The 22290-nt window shown below is 35.5% G+C and overlaps 1 protein-coding gene and 1 long non-coding RNA gene across 3 annotated transcripts in view; one reads left to right on the top strand and one right to left on the bottom strand.

The window, feature by feature from the left end:
• The window catches only part of LOC122575858 (transcription factor SPT20 homolog), a 22825-nt gene continuing 535 nt past the window's right edge, over positions 1–22290 (bottom strand). The window contains exons 1-3 of one of the 2 annotated variants that reach the window (XM_043745339.1): positions 22047–22128; positions 21537–21910; positions 1–6563 (exon numbers count right to left, since the gene is read on the bottom strand). In XM_043745339.1, coding sequence (XP_043601274.1) covers positions 4704–6563; positions 21537–21545 — 1869 coding nt within the window. In that variant the 5' untranslated portion in view covers positions 21546–21910; positions 22047–22128 and the 3' untranslated portion in view covers positions 1–4703. Of the gene's footprint in view, positions 6564–21536; positions 21911–22046; positions 22129–22290 lie in introns of those variants that run through there. The other variant, XM_043745338.1, reaches the window with a different exon arrangement.
• LOC122575880 lies at positions 6454–7612 on the top strand. Its single transcript, XR_006319581.1, has 3 exons — positions 6454–6956; positions 7077–7197; positions 7334–7612. It is a non-coding gene; the product is annotated as an uncharacterized LOC122575880 (long non-coding RNA).

Consider the following 22290-nt stretch of genomic DNA (forward strand, 5'->3'; position numbering starts at 1 on the left):
GTGATATATTACTTTTTTAAACGAATTAGTTTATTAACATTTTTACAAAGGATCGTAATAGTTTGGCGTCAGATAAATTACAAGCAAAACTTGTCGATTACGTCTAACATTATCTATTCTAATGTTATATATTAACTTTTAACATAAGTTCAAGTCTTAACACACGTTGAAAAACAACCTATACACGCTTTTGTTTTTACTGTATAAATTCCTCTTCATTCGTCTCGCATAAAGTGCTTCCCACACGCGTTTCGTTTCGTTGTCCTCCTTACAAACAATTCCCAAAATTTTCAACAGGAATACAAACTTAAAAAAGAGATTATTTTCTTTTATAAATATAGATCTTCATATTTATAATATTATTCGCAAATAGTTGCCACTGTCCTTTAGTTTAAATTTTCACGGTTTAATATCATACAATTATCAAAATTGATGCTTTCAGGGATCGAATAATACTACCGGAGAAAAATTATTACACCCAGAAGACTCAAGTTTGATAATTCTATGACATAAAGTACAATTAGTCTCATACTGGAATTACCAACCTCTAATATGTACTCAACTATAACATACTTACTACAACTGAAAAGATATCTCATCAAATACTATTGTGGTATTTATCCAAACATTTTCATAAAAGAATTACCAATTGTTTTATCTTATAGCGTACTATAGCCCATTTTCACATTTCTTTTTATTCATTTAATCATTTATTTTTAGCAATTATAAAAACAATGATTTTGACTGGTTTGGTAATTCTAGCATTAATATAACAGGTAAGCCCAACTTGAATATCGATTTACGTCGGCTCTCAGGTCACACGAGATCCATCGATCCGTACGCCAGAGAGAAAATCACGAATCTATGCCAAACGTTTGTGAAATTGAGGACATGCACGTACACACACTTGCCCTGGGACTCTTCCCTGGTGGCATTGTGAGGCGTCTTTCGTGGCGAAAGTTTATTTACAGTCGGCGAGGTATTTTCAATTCTGAAGCATGGCTGGATGCACGATTTTGCGAGACCCTTGATCTCAGGAGAGTTGAATTCTTGCAGTGCCGACGTCCGGCGGTTTAGATGCTTTTCAGAATGTCCGTTTTCATTGTATATACGCTACTATTTCTTTAACTTAACTTGTTTAACAGGTTCAGGAGGGACAGATATTAACTGGAATTTAATATTTGTCACTGACATATATGTCACAATTTATAAGAATAGCGGAATGGTATGGAATTATTTGTAAGTCGGATAGAAACACTAATTAACTAAATATACAGCTGTTATTTTCCAAGTAAACGTGTTTTAGGATATTATCACTCTATTGTTTCTAAAGTATGAGTAAATAATGTTACTCAAATTAGGTATTAATACTTAGAGGGATATTTGATAAATTTTCGTTCAAAGATGCGGTTTAATATAAGTTGTTAAACGCGCCTTGAAATGTTTAGTAGATTAGCAAGAATAGGATATATTATTGATTAAAAGTTTTATTTCTACTTTTTCATCGAATCAAATTTTGTACGAAAAATTTTTTGTACTTTTATAGTTAAAGAAATATTAACGCGTATACACTTAAACCGAACACACTGTATGCGTAGTCTGTTGCAAGAGTAATTTCATAATTTGTTATTTATTGTCTTTAGTAGATTCGTAGAGGTTCTTTCTATTTTACTGCATATTTTATTATAACTTTGCACAGTTGATTATTCACAATTTCTGACCATATACGACTAACGTAGCATTAGACTTTCGTTTTGTTTGTGTTTAGAGTTTAGGCCGTAATTGTAGGTACTAATTCAAAAAATATATACAACTTCAAACACACCCACCCACATATTTTTCCATTAAAAAATCTCATAAAAATCCATAAAAGAATTCCTTCATCAAATAAATGATATATACCAAACTTTAATATAACCAAAACATTTTAATGTGCTTCAAAGATAGTATTAATTTACGTAGATCTAATTAGAACTATAAACCTGACTTATAAGGCAAGCAATTTTATTACTATTGAAACAGACTACATATAACAAGTAAGTACATCTAGATAAATAATGGCCTCGGCCGGGGCAGTAATTATACTGCGTGTTATCGTGTATAGTAAGGTTATTCGTCGTTGCAGAAACATCTTATCTAAACTGCTGTCTTATCCTGTATATTATGGTTATTCGTCGTAGCAGAAACATCTTATATTGACTGCTGTGAAATAGAGACGTTTTTAACGCGACGTTCCAAAAAAACTTGACTGCACAAGAATTTTGGCTTTGGCTATTGTGCAGAGTGGTTATAGGTCTCTTCTGTATTTGCTATTGTTCCTTTTGATGAAAAATCGTGCTCGGCGGTGGAAAACAAATGACTAATTAATATTCACATCAGTGGCATTAGCGATCTGTGGATTTAGCGATTTGAAAACTGTGCCAAGGTTTTTGAAACTTTAGTGAAAATTTTATCAGTTTCAAACGGAAAGATATGAGATTTTTTCTAATAAGATTATTTGTCTTTCTTCTTAAAGAATTACAATCCACCTGTATCGTAATATGTATTTTAGAATTTTTAATAGCTATAGATTCCCTAGTAACGCACCATTGTTTTCATAATTCCAAAAAGTACTTGAAGTATGATAGCATTTCGTATTTTAATTAACCTCCTAGAAACAAAATTTTATTTTCTAGCAAGGGAACAGAGTTGTAGCTAACTTTATTAATCCGAAATTCAGGAATCATTATATTAATCGACTAATGATTGCATCAAACAGTATCAATGAAATCTCTGATTCTATAGGGAATTAAAATTTAATTAAAAAATAGTATTCGTTATAATCTAATCTTTGTAACAAAAACATATAAGGGACGAGCTCTATTATATTTGACTTAATCATTTATTTTCCACCACCGACACCACGTTTGACCAACAAATACCTTCCATGATACTCTGCAAGTCACTCGCCATCCTCTTATTCTTTGCACGTCTTACATTAACAATAATTATTACCAGTAAAGTCCCTCGAACACCGTCTAAATCCCTCCACGCTATCTTTACACCGATCAGTATCCCATCAACGAAAAACTCAGTTTCGAGCTTCCACGCAGACCGTAAAGGAATTTCACGGTGCTCGGTTCTTTACGATTGAGCACATTTCACGGACAACCGTGACGAAACTTGGTAGTATAATAGTGGAGAAGAGGAAAGGAAGATAAAGAGAGAAATATGAAGAGAGAAAGAGAGAAGGAAAAGAGGAGAAAGAAAGCGAAATTGAGGTTAGGGAATAAGGGATCGTGCGATTATGTACAGAATCTGCGTGTTGTAACGCAGATTTAAGGTTATGTAATTCCCATAATTTATGCGTGTGGTGCAAACGATGAATCCTTAAGCTAAAAATCTTCTCGATTTTAATTAATATCATCAAGATCTGTTAAGGACTTCCTTATTGCGATGACACCGGTGGAAAGTCGCGTTTTTCTTCGGGAATTGTTTCGATCCCACGCACCTTGGGATCAGTGAGTTCTTGCACGGTTGTTATGCGAACGGTTTCGGTTCGATTTCACTCGGAATTGCTCGAGATCGCGCTCATGCTCGTTGATTACAATACACCTGATGCATTCCATCCGACGAAACCTTCGGACAGAAAATATCTTCGCGAATAACCGACGTTATTCCGAATTTTTATTGTTGATCGAACTAGTATCGGTAATTGAATTATTAACCCCCTTGCGGTATATGATTTTTTCCATGAGTATTAGCTATTTATCTCAATTTATTCATATCTTTTGTGTGCAAAATATCGCATGCAATTTGTATCCAGGAATTCTTAGTATGAAATTAAATTCAGAGTTAAAAGTGGATTTTGGTACGAGTATAGCCTGTATCTTTGATCCTACGAGTGTGACTCATATTAAGACGCGAGAAGTTTGATTAATCCTTTCATAACGTAGCACGTGATTCAGGCAAGATATAAAATATATTAGTTTTATAAATTCTCTCGTTTTTTCGTTGTCTATTTTCTATGAATTATTATTCCTTCTCTGTCGGAACGCTGTTTCTTAGTTGCCCATATTCTGACAGTAGAACTCCATTTATTGCAGCGAAATTTTAGTTAGTGCCTACCTAAACGATTTAATATCCGTTTATTGGCTCTACTTATCTGAACGAGAATTCCTAGTATACGAAAAAGCACTGATAATGAAATATAATATGATAATAAAAAGATATACGAGACAACGAATGAAAAGTCACAAATAACGCACTCCTGAATGAGTAAACTCTTATCAAATATATGAATTCCAGTTAGATGAGCTATTTACCCTCCAATGAGTTTAGTTAAATGAAGTTCTACTATAATCAGTATCTAATCTTTAATATGCATGTACCAATATCAAGAAGATCTGGAAAGAAACGAAATATCTAATGACGACGGGAAACTCAACTAATAAAACATCTCCAACTTCTATCTATCCGAAGATAAATATGAATACGAATTAACACGACATTTTCGCCATCACTATCTAGAGAAAAATTCGTACTCGATACATACGTTAGATTGGAGATCAGGAAGGCGGCTAAAGGGGATAAGGAAGGGAAAAAGTGGGAACTCGATTTCACCTTACTAATATCGTCCTGCAGCGATTTATGTGACTCGTCTAACTTCAGCCTCCTTCTTCTTTTTTCTTCGCGCGGATGTCTTCTCCAATGACGGTCGTGAACTAATTCTTACTCGGCACGGCGCCCACGTTCAGTGCCAGAACTTTGGAAACGATGTTCAAATCTTCAGGACTTCCAATTCCTTGCGCGTTGTTCGGATCCCCGGCGATTCCAGACTGATAAAGAAGTTGTTGAATCTGCCTGGCCGGCGTGGGAGGGTGCACCTGAGACTTGAACTGCGTGAAGGAAAAGAAGTTCCCCGGAGTCCTGTGTGGAGGATTAAAGCGAAGATTTGCGGTATTTGCCTTATTATCCACGTTGAATCCGAAATTTCCAACAGAATTAAAGGCTTCTTGTCTATTAAACCTCGACGCAGGTGCTAACGAAGGCTGGAAATCGTTCGAGAAAGAGCCGAAGCTCTGTTGCAGTCTCTGGTGATGCTGGGGTGGCTGCAACTGTTGAGGTTGCGGAAGTTGTTGCAATTGCTGCAATTGCTGTGGTTGAGGTAACTGCGGCAGTTGCTGTTGTTGAAGCTGATGGTGTGCCTGTGGCTGTTGTCTGAATGGTTGCAGACGTTGGTCTGGTTGGAAAGTTGGCTGGAAAGCTTGAGACGCGCCAACGTTTGGTACTTCTAGAGCCAAACTAGGCTGCAGGTGAACGTTCGATTCAACAGGAGGCTGGAAGGTTAAGATGTTATTGCTCTGTTCAAAGAAGGACTGCTTTTGAGGTATAGGACGCTGAGGCTGGAATCTATTCAGTCTCTGCTCCTCAAACTTAAAACGTTGCTCCTCTAACTGTTTCAATCTAGCCTGTTCTTCCAGTCGTTTCAGTTTAGTTTGCTCCTCCAACTGTTTGATTCTAGTCTGTTCTTCTAATTGTTTAATCCTAGCTTGTTCCTCTAGTTGCTTAATTCTAGCTTGTTCCTGCAGATAAAACTGGTGCTGTTGCTTCTGTCTCAGTTGTTGCTCATACAATTGCTGTTGCCTCACTAAAAACTGTGTCTGCTGGATCTGTTGCTGCTGAAGTTCCGCCAATTGCTTCTCCAGAAGCTGCTGTTTAAATTCCAACTGCTCTTGGAGAGTCAGAGCTTGTCCATCGTTGGGAGATCTAAATATTGGAACCACGCTTTTGGGTACACCTTGTTCATCCTGTTGCACGGTAAACGCTGCTACCAAGGGTGCCTGGAAAATCTTAACTTCCTCTGTTTTGTCTTTAGAGTCGTTAGACTCAATCACTGTTACGTTCTTTCTTGTTGACACTGTAGGAGTGATTTCAGTTGGTTTTGGAGCAACCAAGGCATTGGCAGTGGCAATTCCATTGGAAGCACTTCTTGCTAAACTCTCAGAGATCTCAGTTGCTGGTTTCAAAGTTAAACTCTCCACTTTATTCACTGAAAACGTGGCTTGTGTCGTTTTCTCTTTTTGTTGCAGCTTGGGCTCGGTTTTGATTCCGAAGGTCGCTGAATTTTTCACCGGTAGTATCACGTTCTGTACATGAAAGCTCCTAGCGTCTTCTTGCGTGGCTTTCTCGATATTCATCATTGGTGTCTTCAATGTTACGTAATGAACGGCGTCGATGAAACTGGAATTCTGCAATTTATCTTCGCTCGGTATATCGTCGTCGCTTGGGAAACTCTTGAACGAGAACGTAGTTTTCTGTACGTCGAGATCATTGTTCAGATTCTTCTTTGCCAAAGCCTCAAAGGCGCTCGTGTCTCTTTGAGCGATGCTTTCCGATTCGTCTTTGCGCTGCTCAGCGGATTCAGCCTCTAAGTCAGTCAGGGCTTTCAAGAGAGCTCGGCGAAGGTTTTTGTCCAGTTTTATTGGTGCTTGGGTCACATCCAAACCCTTGTCAGGAATCCCTGTCTCTTGAGAGTTCGTCAGGGTGATCGACACTGTCGCCAATAGAAACACTAGCGTTACCTGCAACGTTACATAACAATATTATCCATTAATTAGATTTTGAACTAAAGAAAATGTATTATCGAAATTTAATAATTATCTTTTAAGTCTTTTACTGAAATAAAACTTTTTACAGTTATATGAATAACGTAATTTCGATAGAGCAAATATAACAAAGAATGTCGTTCTTTAAACAGGTCATCTGTTTAATTCTTAAAAATTTCAAATTCCCATAAGAAGATAATTTTAATATCATTTAAATTACACAAGAAATTAAAGCACAGTATAGATGCTCTATTTGAAATTAAACACCCCATGTGCCAAAAAGAAAATTAATTTCGAAAAAAAAAAAATGCAAGAATTGTTGAAAGCTTATTGAAAATTCTCCTAAAATATTCAGGGCACTTCTCAAAGGTATATCTCATGTTTATTTTAAAATCTTCTATGGCTCATATTAAATGACTTATAATACAATGATTTATATTAAAGTGACATTTAATGCCACAGTTTATTAATACAATTTATTAATTAAAGGTACAGAACTTACATAAAAAAGAAAGAAAGAAGATATTTCAGCTAAATAATCTTAACTAACAGACATATGTCACATCGATAAATAGAGAGAATCCGAAAGTTCCTACGCATACGTGATCAGGTAAGCGGAAATTTATTACAGCCGTTTTCGTCTTTTACTAATTGATCGAAGAGCACTACTTTATAAATTCGTACGACGTGTATGAATAAATTCTGTTGGAACATCTGGACGTTTCACAATGATTTTCTCTTTTTAGAAATGTCGAACATCGACAGGACTTTCGTCCCATGAAGAATACCAGACGTAATTCCGTTTTTACATAATTATGGAAGGAATGCCTGTATAAGCGTGTGAAAATTTGTCGTGTATATTACGTGTTTAAAATAGAACAATGAGATATTAATAAGTTTTTGAGTCATCTTTTAACTTGTTAGTTGACGTATAACTTTGAAGATCAATAAACAATAGGTTACTCGTTAATAAATAATAAAAATACTTCAGCAATAAAGTATCGTTATAACAATCGAATACTCGATTAATAATCGTTAATAAAATAAGGCATTAATTATGGAATAATTTATTAATTACCGAAACAAGATATAGTTTATGATTCGGTAAGTCTTTTTAGATTTTCTACCTTTTATTTGTTAGATCTTTTTCATTCAAGCTTTTTGCTATCTTTTAACACTCTTCAATGTTCTAGAGTTACATACGCAAAGAGAATGATATTTGTGGAGTAATTCAGTAATTAAAAATCAAATACAGTTCATGGTTGAACGAACAATGCTCACACGCTATAAAATATTGAATATCGACCTTCATCGTTGTTTCTCGTTACAACGGCTATGATGTGTGCCACTTTCTTGCTACATGTTTCTACGATACGCGATCATTCATACTTCGATTCGCCTATACTTATTCACAACCGTTTCACGCTATAATTCGATCTGAAGCAAATATCACGCAATTATTCAATGAGCCTATTTTCAAACAACGACCGTATTTTCTAATGCTAGAAAGTAGGTTGAAAAGTATAAAATCCACTGGCAATTTCTATTAGAAGAAAAAGAAAAGATACGGACCAAGGTAAAATGTAATTGAAATTTTCGCTTCGATTATAGCTGATTCCTGTTATTATCGCGGATCTTTATCTGAGCAGGGCGCTTGTTACTCACTGAAATTTACGATCGTGAATTATTCTATTTCTCTGACTGAATAGCTGTGTAAAAAAGAGAGAGAAAAAATTAAACACCAAGTAATTCTTACTTTTGTAGTCTCTTTCGGCATAACAGGGATGATAATTTGCATAAACGCAAAGAATACGCAAGAAATTTCAACGCAAACCTTTTACCCACGCTAGATTATTACGGATAATGACACCACATCCTTAACTTATTTCGCACTTGAGAGAAGTAAAAACCTTCGTTTTCAAAACGAATGCTTTTCAACTTCTCAGTTACGTTACATTCTAAGAAATACGTAATACAATTTCGTTTTCCATTATAATTATAACTAAAAATGAGCCGAATAAGCGCAGGCACTGTAACTGTATCCTGTCTGTAGATAATCTTGTTCAATGATAATAACGTTCCCTAATACGAAATTAAATTAAACTTCCCAAATCAGATTCAGACATGTCGAAATCGTAAAAAGCATTGCGAAAACCTTCCTTGCTCTTTCAAAGATGTTAATTTGTACATCATCAATTACGACATCGTAAGCGATCGACATAGCTCTAACATACACTGCATCATATTCATTTAAGTTTCGATTAATTGTACCGTATCGTACTGCAATTGCACTGTGTGTGATATATGTTCAGAATGTATAGATGCTTTATTATTTCCTTACTGTATTTTACACTTCCTTTTTTAAAATATTCTTGTTAGATATTTCGTCAATCGCGATCGCTAATGACCACAAGTATGGTCGACGCAATCTTAAATTAAATAAATAAAAGATATATATATATATTGGAGGACGATTGGAATGCGAGGGAACACACGTAGACGCAAACAAAGATGTTTCCCCAGTATTGCACCTCAGTTTGCTAATAAAAAAAGGAGAAGAATAATCAGCAATGCTGTCTCACGGTGTAAAAGGTGCAAAGATGTAAAAGGAAGGCGGGTTATTGTTCTGATACAAAGTGGCTTTTCGAGAGAGGTAGGCTGTCTTACAGTTGAGAAACAGATCATCCGTTTGAATGCGTTTGAAACCACACCTTCGTTAGGTCGTAAGTTGCCTTGTGTTCGAGTAGATGTTACCTCAGCGGCGAACTTTCACACCAGTCGTTAAAGCAACTACGACCGAAAAGGAAAAGCAATTTTCATTTCTGGCCGGCGAAGGAATGCCTACGGGGCTCGGGATGAAACGCCTCTGTTCGCCAACGACGTTACAACGCCGGCGTTCCGTGCGTTTAACGAGCCGAGCGTCGACCGCGTGTCCAAAAGAGAAAAATTCAGCTGTACGAATATTGCATCTGTAAGAATACCGTCTTGTGGTATCTCGTGTGACTCTTGACATTTCTGATGAAAGTGCCACTTTGGGAAGAGTTCGCACGCAGATGCATCGAGTAGCGTGTAACAAAGCGACGTGTACAAATATTCGGATCGTGAGATGGGATAATGAAGGATTCGTAGAAGTGGGTTGGTTAATGGTAGCCTTTGTGGTCTATGAATAGGGAAATTAATTTTGCAGAATGGACGTTGATGGTTATTGATATTAGGAGTAGGACATAAGTACCATAAGTTTGGACAGGATTTTCATTTTTGTACAGAATTGTCTTCCTTTTTTTTTTTTTTTTTTTTTTTTTTTTTTTTTTTTTTTTTTGTAAATATTTCCATAATTCTATAAATTGCTTCTTCGTCGGATTTTATTTTGCAAGAGAGGAATTTTCTAGTTTGGTTTTACTCTTCTCTTCTTCGTAGATTTAATTAGCGGTTTTGCAATGATCCGATTAATTCGAACATGTAATGTAGGATGTATGAAATAAAAATGTACAGCGAGCAAGCTGATTGTTATGAGATTTCTCTTTCACGGAATATTACTTTAGAAGAATATCGGTGCAAATTCGTATTAGAAGCATAATATTGATATTTGTATTAAAAGTATAATATTGAGCATAATGGATTAATTATTTTGAATATAATTTGTAAACTATAAAATAAAAGTGTAGGAAGGATAGTAATTTCTCTAGGTTTTCTCTTTTAGGAATTTCATATGGAATAACGAATGGACGAACATTTATTGAATTGAAATAACGTACTATCGTGTAATATAATATATTCGATTTAAATAATAAGACATTTAATTACAAACACAAAATTTATTCCAATAATTTATTCAATTTCTCTTTCATAGAATTTTAGTTCGAAAGAAGAATGTTTTGCAATTTACCTTTGCTGAGGTCTACTTTATGGACTTACTATTAGTAGTCGTTTTGTAATAGTCTAGTTATCTTGGATGTAATCTAGGATGTATAAAACGAAGAAGTTTTGTAAAGTGGTGTATGCACGAGATAAAAATAATCTATATAATCTGGAATGCAGAAAACGATGGAATATCTTCAAGTTACGGTCCTGAAATTAATCCTGCGAGTGGAAGATGAATTTGCTTACAATGTGCCCCGTGTTCTGCTCGTGTGAATAAAGTTGCTGTTCGTTCGCATTATTCTTCTCTACTTAGATTAAAATTATGATTTCGTTATTTTTGTTGGAAAGGATGTTTTTCATTTGCATTTGATTAAAAAGCGATACATATTCTTTTAAGAATTTCTACAAAATATTGTAGAAATATGTTTCATGGTTAATGGACCTGTCAAATCAAAAAAAAAAAAAAAAAAAAAAAAAAATGACAAAGGGGGAAAGTATGCAAAGAAAGTGATTATTTAAGAATCCTAATTGTGGATTCAGTTTGAACAGCATGGAATTTATAAAACGACACGCAACCAGCATGTCCAACATTTGCATTATCGATTTCACTCTTTTACGCTTATTGTTACCATAGAACGTATACTTGGAAATTTGTCACGCAGCTATATTCATCTTATTATCCAATCTACGACTGACAGCATATTTTAAGCAGAATATAAGCTTTTACTGTTGTACTATGTTGCAGATAAATACCAGGAAAAATAATCAAGGATGAAGAAAGTTCAACGATGCAAAGGGATATAAAGAGAATATAAAGATAACGAAATTTCTTACGTTAAATATTATTAAATAATAGGAATTGGATCGACCGAATGACATAAACCAAATGATGCTAATTAAACCATAATTGAATTTTTTAGTCTTAATCGACGATGAATATAGTAAAAAAAAAGTGTAAGATTTAATGAAAACATAGTACAAGATAGTACATGGTATTTTACAAATTTAAAGGAAACATAGTAAAATATAATACTTTACAAATATTTTTTCTCTCTAGAGTATCTCATATCTCCCGATAAAAGCTTGTATAATATACAACGGCCTTGGAAAATAGAAATCTGAAAAATCATGACCACGCGGATTAGAAAATAAAGATTAGAAGAGAGATTCTGTTACATAACTGGCAAGTACCTGTTTTTATAATATCTAACATATTTCTGAAGTACTTTAACAAAACAGAGCGCACACACCCCCTTTCATCTAATCTGACATGAATCTTTAGAAAGTTTCTAAACCGCCGAATAATCTCTTAGGCTCGTTTGGTCCAGCATCTCATTAATATTTTCAGCGAACACTCAGAGAACAAGACTGGAGTCGAGTCGAACATGCAGCTCGTCCACACTGTTGACGTAGATTTCACTTTTGAAGAATCTTGTCCGGTGTTTGACCATCTGACACGTGTCATTTGTGGCGTGTACGTACACCATGAATTAAGCGGTTATAGCTAAGGAAATGTTTTCCCACGATGTTATGACGGATAAAGAATAGTAGCGGTGTAATTTTTGGTTGTTACGGTAATTAAAGATCGTGTTCGATGTCTTAATTACGCGATAAGAAACTACTTGCGAAAATGAATGTTACAGTAACGAAATGTACACTACTCTCCTCTTGATAATTTATCGTACAAGAAGAACTGGATCGTACAGGTATTCTTTGATTTTAAACGATTACAAAATATTATAAATATATTATAAAAAGTGTTATAAAATGTTAGAATTATTACATAGGAATTTATCTTACTTGTTAAAACGAATATTTGATTTTATATAATATAATTAACCATAATACAATTATATTGTATCGAGTCATATTTTCCATAAAATACAGATTATTACATTCTTATGTGGTAGATGATGTAATTATTTTGTTAAAGTAACATCTCATTTTCCATAACAGGAATTTTTATTCCGATGAAATAGCGAAACGAGTTACACAAATTTTACGCAACAATCCAATATCCCTGGCAATGTACAGGAGCTCGCGAAAGAAGAATTAAATTATTTTAGCGCGTCTGTGCGTGCCACGTCTTCATTGACAATCGGCTTTCTACAAGCCGATTTTCCAGAGGACGATTCTCCAGTCCGTCATTTTCCTGCATGTGAACGGATCCGATGTGAATTTCTCCACGCCGAGCGAATACCCTGCCTATTAGAAAATAACAATGACACGCAAAAAGGCCAGTGTTCGTTCTTCCTGAAACAACGACGGTCATCTATGTCTAATTACTCATGAGAAAAATGAGTATTATCGACGATAATCTCGTAGATTAATTCGATCATTGAATACTATGTTATTTGCAACGTTGAAGAAATAAGATTCGTAATCTTCGGAAAATGTATAATGTTATATAATGCTCTATGCTTCTTACGCATTTTAAATTTCCTTTCGTTTACACAGTTCCTTTGCAAAAGAAGTTTCTTCGTTCGGGTTAAGTTCAAAGGATAAGATTCACGATTCTGTAATACTATAAAACATTTTGTGTCTTTTTTCTATCTATTTCTCGTTTATTCGTTCGAAGTTTCTTAGTTTCCTTAAGAAACTTCAAGATTATCAACGATAATCTTCAAGAACTATCGAAGAAACAGTAAGCAAGGGTAGTGAAAAAGGGAAAGAGGAAGAGTACAATTCTTGATAAATATTTGGACTATGAATATTTATGCAAATTCATATTTTTCGAAAGAAAATTACAGAAACGCAATCTACTAAAATATTTTCTTTGCCAACTAAATATTACGAGTACACTGCTTTTATGCATATTGATTAAACCACCGATTTGTACATTTACATTTGTACGTATTACGTGCATTAATATGCACATCTCTGTATCTCGAAATTTCTCACAAATGCGTAGAAACGCAAGATGCAAAGAGAAAGAAGAAAACGTACAAGTTCCACGACGCGCAACAAAACACCGTGCGTCTTTAGTTTCCTCCAAGTTGCGATTCTTTCGCTCGAAATCGCCAAGGTCTTCTACAGTGAAACCTGTACTTTTATCATCACGATAGCAGATCAATTTCATGCACTTTTCTCCGGCTTAATGATACGAGCAGTACGTGGAAGGAAAAGCAACTGGTTAACCATAAAAACGTCGTGATTCTAATGGAGCGCAGGACGACGTAATAATGGACTTCCGGAATCTGATGTTCCTCACATGGAGCACGTTATCCGACAGCAGCTACGATAACTCTCTGAACAGTAACATTCTTCTATTGCGTCACAATCCTGATCTTACGCTCTCAACGACTGATCCTCGAAGAATAATCCACGTTAATCGAGAGACACGCTGACCGATTGGAGTAATTATAACGCAATACTAATCAAAGCGAGCCAGCCGTGCTCCAATTACGATAATAATTATTCGATAGATTCCACGCGATAGCTCGTGTTGCGTAATGCGGTCCCACGATTCTCTTTTCTCATTGTTAAAATCAGATTGGATTTCTTTTACAGTTATATTATCTTCGTACGTTTCTGTTTCTTAGAGAGAAGAATCGTGGAATTTTAAGCGAATAACGTCGTCGTAGAAATCGGTGCGAGGTATCAAATGATTGTGTATTTCGTAGAATCTACGAAAGTGTCTATATCGTTTTATTATTTTCCTCTATGTTTCGAATAACTGTCAGTATCCTCAACTTTATTTGAACACGACTGCGTTGTACTTTTAGTCTTATCAAATTCGTTCCCGAAGGGATTAAATATTCGAGTGCTTCTTGCAACAGGTTTTATTTGCAAAACTATGTATCGAAATATTTTTCAATGTTATTTGTATCGTATAATTCAGCGCTTACAGTAACTAAAAAATTATGTGTATCTATATGTCTCTAGTATTATCGTTTATATTCTTTAAACACACAGCAAAACACGATACGTATGATAATCGTGAAGTATAATATAGCAATCAGAGAAGCCAGCCGTTTCATTAACTTTTCGCACGTAGGACAATAAATATAATTTTCCAATTCATTTGCGGAAAGATATTAAGATAGCGTCTCAATCTCCTCCTATACGTATCTCATCTTACGTTTCTGCAAGTTAACAGAGTCTTAAAAACTCTTCCAGAGATAAAGTTAATGCGTAACATACGTAAGTAGATGCGTGTATGCTTTCTATCCAGCGGGAAAAAAGAAAAAAAAAAAGAAAGGAAGATATGAATAAATGGTATTCATCTTTCATTCTCTCGATTTTTTAAAGCAAAATATTAGTCTCATTTCTCATAATTTCCATTTGCACATTATCATTGAGGAATGAATCACGTAAATCGAGGGTTAGATGCGCCTGTAACTCCTCGCATTGCTTTCTAAGACATGAAACGTACTTTCTTTCTTTAGGCGCGTGTCGTCGCGTATTTCACGGCCGCCGTATAAAACGGTTGAATTTAAAAACGGAAGTTTTTACCGACGATCGAGTTTTAACGAGAAAGATCGGTAACGCCGAAACGACGCGCGTTTTGTACTTTCTTTCTTCCTTCCACGATTTTTGAGAAACTTTCACGTCGATTGCGAAACATCAGCTGAAAAACGTCCTAACAAGCCCCGAAAATCTGTTTCCAGTTTTCATTCGATCGAAACGTATTACAGCTTCATTCTCAAATTTGCTCGTTCTATGTTATTGTCGCCACTCGACGCTGGTTAATTCAGCCGGCAGGAAACGCAAGATAAATTAATTAATAGATACATTTCTTCGTTCATCCGAGAGCTCTTTTAACTCTAAAGAAATTCTAGACAAAAACACGTGACAAGATTTGGATATGAATTTAGTAAGGCTGCAATAAGGTAATCTTATTGTAATTCTTTTCTTTAGTTGTTGCAAATGTTGAACGAAATATGAAACGACATTGGGAAATATTTTAGAACGTAACACTTTGTATTAGAATCGTCGAAAGAAACGATCGAACAACCTCTTTGATGTTTATACGCGTCTCAGAGACGCTTATGTTATATCCAAATGAAATATCCAAAATAGACTAATTGTAATATCCAGAAGCTGAGTCGAGTGGCATCGTTATCGAAATTCATCTGAATCCACGCCAGTTCAATCTCGTTATATTCTATCATAATTACGTAAAACTTGTCTCGTAAATGCAGATTACGATTTATCGCGATCGTATAAAGTTCATCCGTGCGAATTGCATGGAATAGTCTGCTTAAATTTCCAATCCGATCGAAACTGCTATACAGCTTGCGAATCGACCGCGTTAAAAGACGCTACGCGAGCGAAAAAGTTTCCTGCCGATCGGCTACGCGATAATTACCTCAAACCCTCGAAATCGAGTAATAAGAATCCAGATGTGAACTTTTGGCAATCACAGGCCCCGGAGTTTCGATCGCTTAATGAACAGTTATATGGTAGCGGTCGGTTGGAAGACAAAGTGCCGTGAGAGATAGCGTGATACATGCTGGTGTTTGGCCAAGGCGGATGAAGAAAGACAAGGTGAAAGAGAAGAGTGGCCGACGGCCAAAGGCGGCACTTTCACTCGGCAGTGTGTCGAGGATGTGCATGCTCATGAACTTGCTACGCGGCTTCATTCGCTGTGGCGAATGTAGAAGCTCGATCACGGCGCATGCAACTCGAGTTTTGTCACGTGCAAGCCCTGGATATCCGTTTGATGTAACCAGACGCATTTGTGACCGCATTTTTGTCGGATCGCTTGAAAAGCGAAACTGCTCTCGCGGGAGACCGCAAGATTCGGTTAATTAGTCGTCGCCTGATCAATCGGAAGGTTGTGGCATCTGATAGAGCGCAGTGTAATTTTTTAATGACAAGCGTTCGAACGTTCGTTTTATAGCGACGAGGCGAACGATGAAAAGAGAGCTTTTTCGCTCGAGCATAATGACAAAATTCGGTTAAAAAGTAAGATCGTTCGTATAAGACAGAATAATAACTGAGAGCAAGGGTATGCGTGAAAGCAATGTGACGATTTAGGCTACAAGGTATGAGGATTGTGTGGTACGATGTAAAATCTGATAAGAATGAGATGGAAGAAGGTTGGAAGTTATTAAAGTAGAAGAAGCTTTCAAGGTGTGTCCTTTTCGAAGATGGATTTTATATATTTGTAACAAGCTATGGTTTATATTTACGAGGCAAATTTTATGTAATTGTAATATGATATAATTTGAGCAGCATTGGAGCTGGCTTTATCGCAGGTTGAATGACACATTGATATTGTGGTATCCGTCTTACATTCATCTCTTATTCAATCTCTTGAGGAAGCCTAAGCGTCTTTTGGATTGCGAGAAAAATTGTTTCTTATCAATTAATAAGAGAAACGCGTGCCTTCTAATTTTTCCATAAAGAAGACACAAAACTGTTAAAGTTAAGACCAGTTTTACTGAAGGCACGTATAAAATGCAAGGAAAGAAGTGGAGCAATATTCTTCTCGTCCTTTGCTCGATAAAGTAGACAAAATTAAGGTGAATTGAATTTAAAATATCGCCTGAACTGATCGTTTTCGAACACACATATCCTGATACATTTCACGCAGGATATTCCAACAAAATTGATGTACGTAAACAGAATGTACGTATCTACTTGAGAGAAAAAAGGTCGAGCTATATTTTTGGGACGCAACGCATAACAAAAGTGACATTGTAAATAAAGAAATATAGAATAGAATTAAAAGGATGGAAAATAGACGTATGTGGAATTAGAATCTGAACAATTGCGTATTCCTGTGGCGTTAATCTGTCTGTAGCTCGAACCAGGAAAAACATACGACTCGTTTTAGTTACGTGAATCACTGCGAAGACTGTTTAAGGACGATGACAGATGCCGATGAACGAGCGATTCATATTTCGAGCAGGTTCACGCAGCAGAAACGCGGAAATCCTGGCACGCGTGAAAGCAGCGTTTCGACAATGTCGCCAACGTGGACGATTATACAACCGAGTCCTTGGCGTTGAATAATGTATAGGATCTCGATTGGCGCGACCAGGAGATGCGACAGAATGAAGTAAAGTGCAATTAGCTTGCAAAGTACGATACTACACGTCGTATCGCGGGGCGACGAGTGAAAGTCGAGGATGACAGGTTTGTAACGACGCCGAAAGAACGTCCTCGTTCGGGACAATTTATCGGATGAGGCACATAACTCGGATGGAGTCGTCGTCGTCGATTTTGTGCCATCGATGAGATCGATGGAAAGCGATCGAAGAAGATGGTCCGATCAAAAGGAGAACTTGAGTAATAATATCTTAAACGGAATATAATTTCAAGTAGGTTCGCTCGTTTAGCTTGCAGAAGTTAAGGGTTGAATAGCCGCGATCTAAGGCTAGAATCGTAGATGTGATTATTTTCCGTAATTTTTGTTTTCCTCTTCTATGCGATTTTCGTTTATTATTTATAACTAATTATTATACCATTTTTACTTGCTACTTATCGTTGGTTTTAGCTTTTGGATTTTGTAAATTTAAGATAAATTGTGATAACTTTTCAGTCTCAAGACTGTGTTCATTGATAGTGGAGTTCCAATTAATAATGAAATTTCTATAGTTACAGTATTAACGATAGGAACTGGCGTCAGTCGATTCTTCAGTAATGAACAGATTAATACTATTCGTTATTTGAATTTATCAAATAAAATAGAAGGGTGAAGTCTTCCTTGAGTGGATTTTCCCTAAATTTGATTTACGTGTACAGGTATCCCTTTCCTCCAATAACTGTGGAAGAACAAAACAAAGAGACTGTAAGGCAATTCACCAGAGAGATCCATTTTGTAGCGAGAAACGATGAATATCTGAATATGAAACAAAAATGATTATTAAAAATGTTGTTATTTTCGAAATGAAACAATAGTCAGAAAATAAAATTCAAGATGAAAAAATAAACGAATGAGCAAATAATACACAATTTTAGTCGAATAGAGAATAATAAAATTGCCTTTTCTTCTATGAATCACGAATGAAAGTGTTTTGAACAATCTTCCCACACCACTAAGAACTCGAATTACTCATGAACATTCGTTTAGGCATCTTAACTATCTTAAAGGTATCTTCGATTGTTTCGTAACGATCTCTTAATAAGTTTCGAGACTGGCGATCGGAGGCTGATCTCGCTTTCGGATTGGGTCACGCGTCATCATCGTCGAGAGAAAAAACTTTCTTCTGGCCGAGGATGGAAAAGATGCCACCTGCTTAAGGTTCAACGAACCCATCGCCAAACGAGACGCATAGAGTGTCCACACCCTAATCAGGACTCTTGTCATAAATCGTTTGGTAATTACTTTCTCCTAGAATGTGATTACACTGAGCGGAAACGTGACAAGAGACACCTTGTCGTTGTGGCTACGCGTTGAAACTGCGCGGATAGCCATTTCTTTCAGGATAGCTAACAATCCATCGTCATTTGTTTTGTCGACGGTGAAAATAAATAGCACGAAGAAATGCAGCCTTTCTCAGAAGAGATGCAAGTATACAGATGATTCATGACTTGTTATTGAACGATACAGAACTTGCGTATAATTTCTGTTTTTAATGAATGCGATATATATTATGTAACTTGGTAGTTTAAAGAAGTAGAAATAGTAAGAGCGACGATAAAATATAAGATGTTGTTAGAAAGAATCATTTCCAAATTGAAATCAACGTTCGAAGATTGAAATTGATATCATTATTTACGACGTTGTGGGTTTATCGAGCTTCTCGAATTTGTCAGAGAACATCATCAGAGGATATCGTTGAAGATCTATTCACCATCTGTAAACGAGAAGAATTATATAAAGGAATTTTCAAAACACCTAGAAGCATCTACTGATTATAAATTGAAGAATGAATCAGATATACGAGATGTGATTAACGTAATTAAATTTTAATAAATATCTAAACTTGTGATACTTGAATCGTATCTTCCCGAGAATATCGTTACCTTCTCTGAATTTATATTAAAACATATCTTCTTTAGAATATTGTTCTTGTTTTTAATAAAAATTTGCTTTGATTCCCCAACTCATCACTAAGGGACCTATGAAGCAGATCGCAAAAGAAAAAAGAAATATCAATTTCCCTTTACTAAAGAAATACACTTTTCCTATATTTACAGATTCTATCTCTAAGATTAAAAGAAGTGAAACCATTTACAGGTTCCCTAAAGAAACGACAACTAAAACTAAAATGATAAAGGAAAAGTTGTGACCATAACCGCGATATTAAGTTCCCATACGCGTATAAATTATCACTATAAATGGACAATACCTATATCTCGAGTTACGTATCACTAACTTCGAGAAAGTGTTGGTCTGAAATGAAATTCACCAATTTTTCTCGTGGAACGAAGTTCGTTTTACGATTCGCGATCCCCTTGCGTGTTACACATCAGTTAGTAACCGTTGCACGAAGTCAATTTTAATTTCAATTATTCGCTCTTGTACTAGATAACAATTAGGTTGTCCAATTTGCAAGTTCGCGAAATATGCGTGTTATATTCGTGAAACTTCGATCGAAGATTAATCCGATCTGCTGGATTATTTCTTTTTTTTTCTTCTTTTTTCTCTCTATGAATAATTGAAAATGTAGGAAAATTTCAGAAAAAAGATTCATTATACAGTAATTTCGGATCTTTTCAAATAATTCTAAGGAGAATAACGTGGCAAAAAGGAAAAAGTTGGAGGAAAGCGGCATGATGTTCGAAAGAAAGTTCATCGCGATAGAAACGTGTAGCACCTTCAACAGTGAAACTAAAAGTCAACGAGGAATTGAACGATACCTTGAACGCAGTATGTGCAAACGTGGAATAGAAATTAACCCCCTTTATCTAATGATTTGTAAATTAATTTAATATGCTAAATACATAGTGCCAGGCGTATGCACCTGAGATAGAGAGAAATGTAAATTGAGAGAAAAGTATGACAAATGAAATACTGTCTCCTTTTTTCTTCGTAAAACTGTCGTTTAACATATAAAAGTTCTAAATATGTATTAGAAAGTTTAAATATAATGAATGGAACATCAGTTCTTAGAATGCTACGTTTTATACTCTATACATGAGATTGATTTATCAGATATCATATTTATAATAGAAGTATCAGTATTTCCTTTGGTTCTATTAAATATATGCTTTTTTATGTCTTCAAAGAAACCACTTGTACTGGAAATAGCTCATTATTATTTCACAGAGAGTACTTTCATTTTTCACAAGGTTGCTACTAATTGTATTCATAAAAATAATACTTTTTCCATACTCTAGTGTTAAAGGATATAAACAAGAAAATATTACAGCTTTACGTAAAAGATACTAAGATATAATTGAAGTAAATATTATTGTTTTCTTTTTTCAATACTCAATAGCTATATAGAATTTCATTTTTCACCAAACCCAATAATATACCCATAATTTTTTCAACGAAAGTAAAAGGAAAATGGTATTATTCTCGTATACGAGGATGACGTTCAATTAAATACCGGTGTAAAAGAAAATTCCAGCCGCGTGTAGACCTGGAAATATTTGAATCGCGGAGCGCACGAACAGAGGAGAGAAGAAAGTCGCCTGTAACAGAATGCTCATCGGGAACTTCTTCAAACTAGAAATCTGAATTTTTCCAGCATTGAGTCGCACGGCACAAGTAACTTTCGATTGCCATTGCGTCGACTGTATTTACACGGCACGCACCGTGACACAGAAAATGTTTCTTTTAACGTAAAACTAGAACAGTTATAATCAAAAGCAAATGAAACTTACTCTTATCATCCTGAATAATTTCCAAACAATTCTATGTAACAAGTCCTGGTTAATTTGAAACAAGATCAACGAAATATCAACATTCTTATGATAATCTGTTAAATAAAGAGAAATATGTCGGGACTTTCTTCTCTGCACACAATCGAGTAAAATCTCTCGGACGTCTCTTTCCACTTGCCTTTTCAAAACCAACGGTTAACACTTTTCACTGTCACACGGCACGAGACCTGTCCATCACCATCGAAAAGGATATAATGTACACGAGAATAAAATGAAGAGAACCAAAGGCAAAAACGATAGTGAAATAGAGGAAACTTATTGAAAGAAAGGTATACAGTGAATGAGTGGTTTCGTACTCACCAAGCTCATGATGCTGTCTGTGCCGACATTCGGTTAGCACGCGGCTTTTACTCAGGAAGATGATCTTCAAGTAGCGATAGTTCCGTGAAAGAGGAGGGGTCCACGATGTTGATCCACGTGTATGAAACGATCGAGCGAGAAACGAGTCGAATTAAGAATCGCTTCCTCCGCTATCCTCCAAATATCGTCGAGATTCGTGGGCAAAAATGTTACGTTCCCATTGTCCATTTTGAGACAGCTTCCGGTATTTTTGATGGAGAAAAGCAAAAACTGACTCACGTCCTCGTAAATTTTCGAGTATCTTAATCTGCTTGAAATGTTTGAGACGTTCTTCGGATAGAATGGTTTGGACAATTGAGTATTGAGAACTGAATCTATAAAATCAACAATATTATTATGAATATAATAGAACTACGACATGGAATAATATTATATAGAAAGTCGATGTATTCGTCTTAACAAAGGTTATCATATTATGAATAAAAAAATAGAAGGTTTAACAAAATTAACTTGACTTTGATAGCTTCCCCTCTTGAATAGATTGTTGGTACTACACTTATAATTGGCACTATTGTTAATATGGCGATTGTAATCTGTCATTTGTATAAATACGGTTATGAATGTTAAATATTTTAAGACTTTGGAAATCTCTTGACCGTTACTTCTTATTGTTCTCAATTTCATAGATATAGAAAGAATAAGATTCTAACGTAGAGTAAAAATTAGGATAAAGTATCGTTGAAGTTGGTTATTG

This window comes from Bombus pyrosoma, linkage group LG15 (genome assembly GCF_014825855.1).
Source record: "Bombus pyrosoma isolate SC7728 linkage group LG15, ASM1482585v1, whole genome shotgun sequence".
Classification (NCBI taxonomy): Eukaryota; Metazoa; Arthropoda; class Insecta; order Hymenoptera; family Apidae; genus Bombus; species Bombus pyrosoma.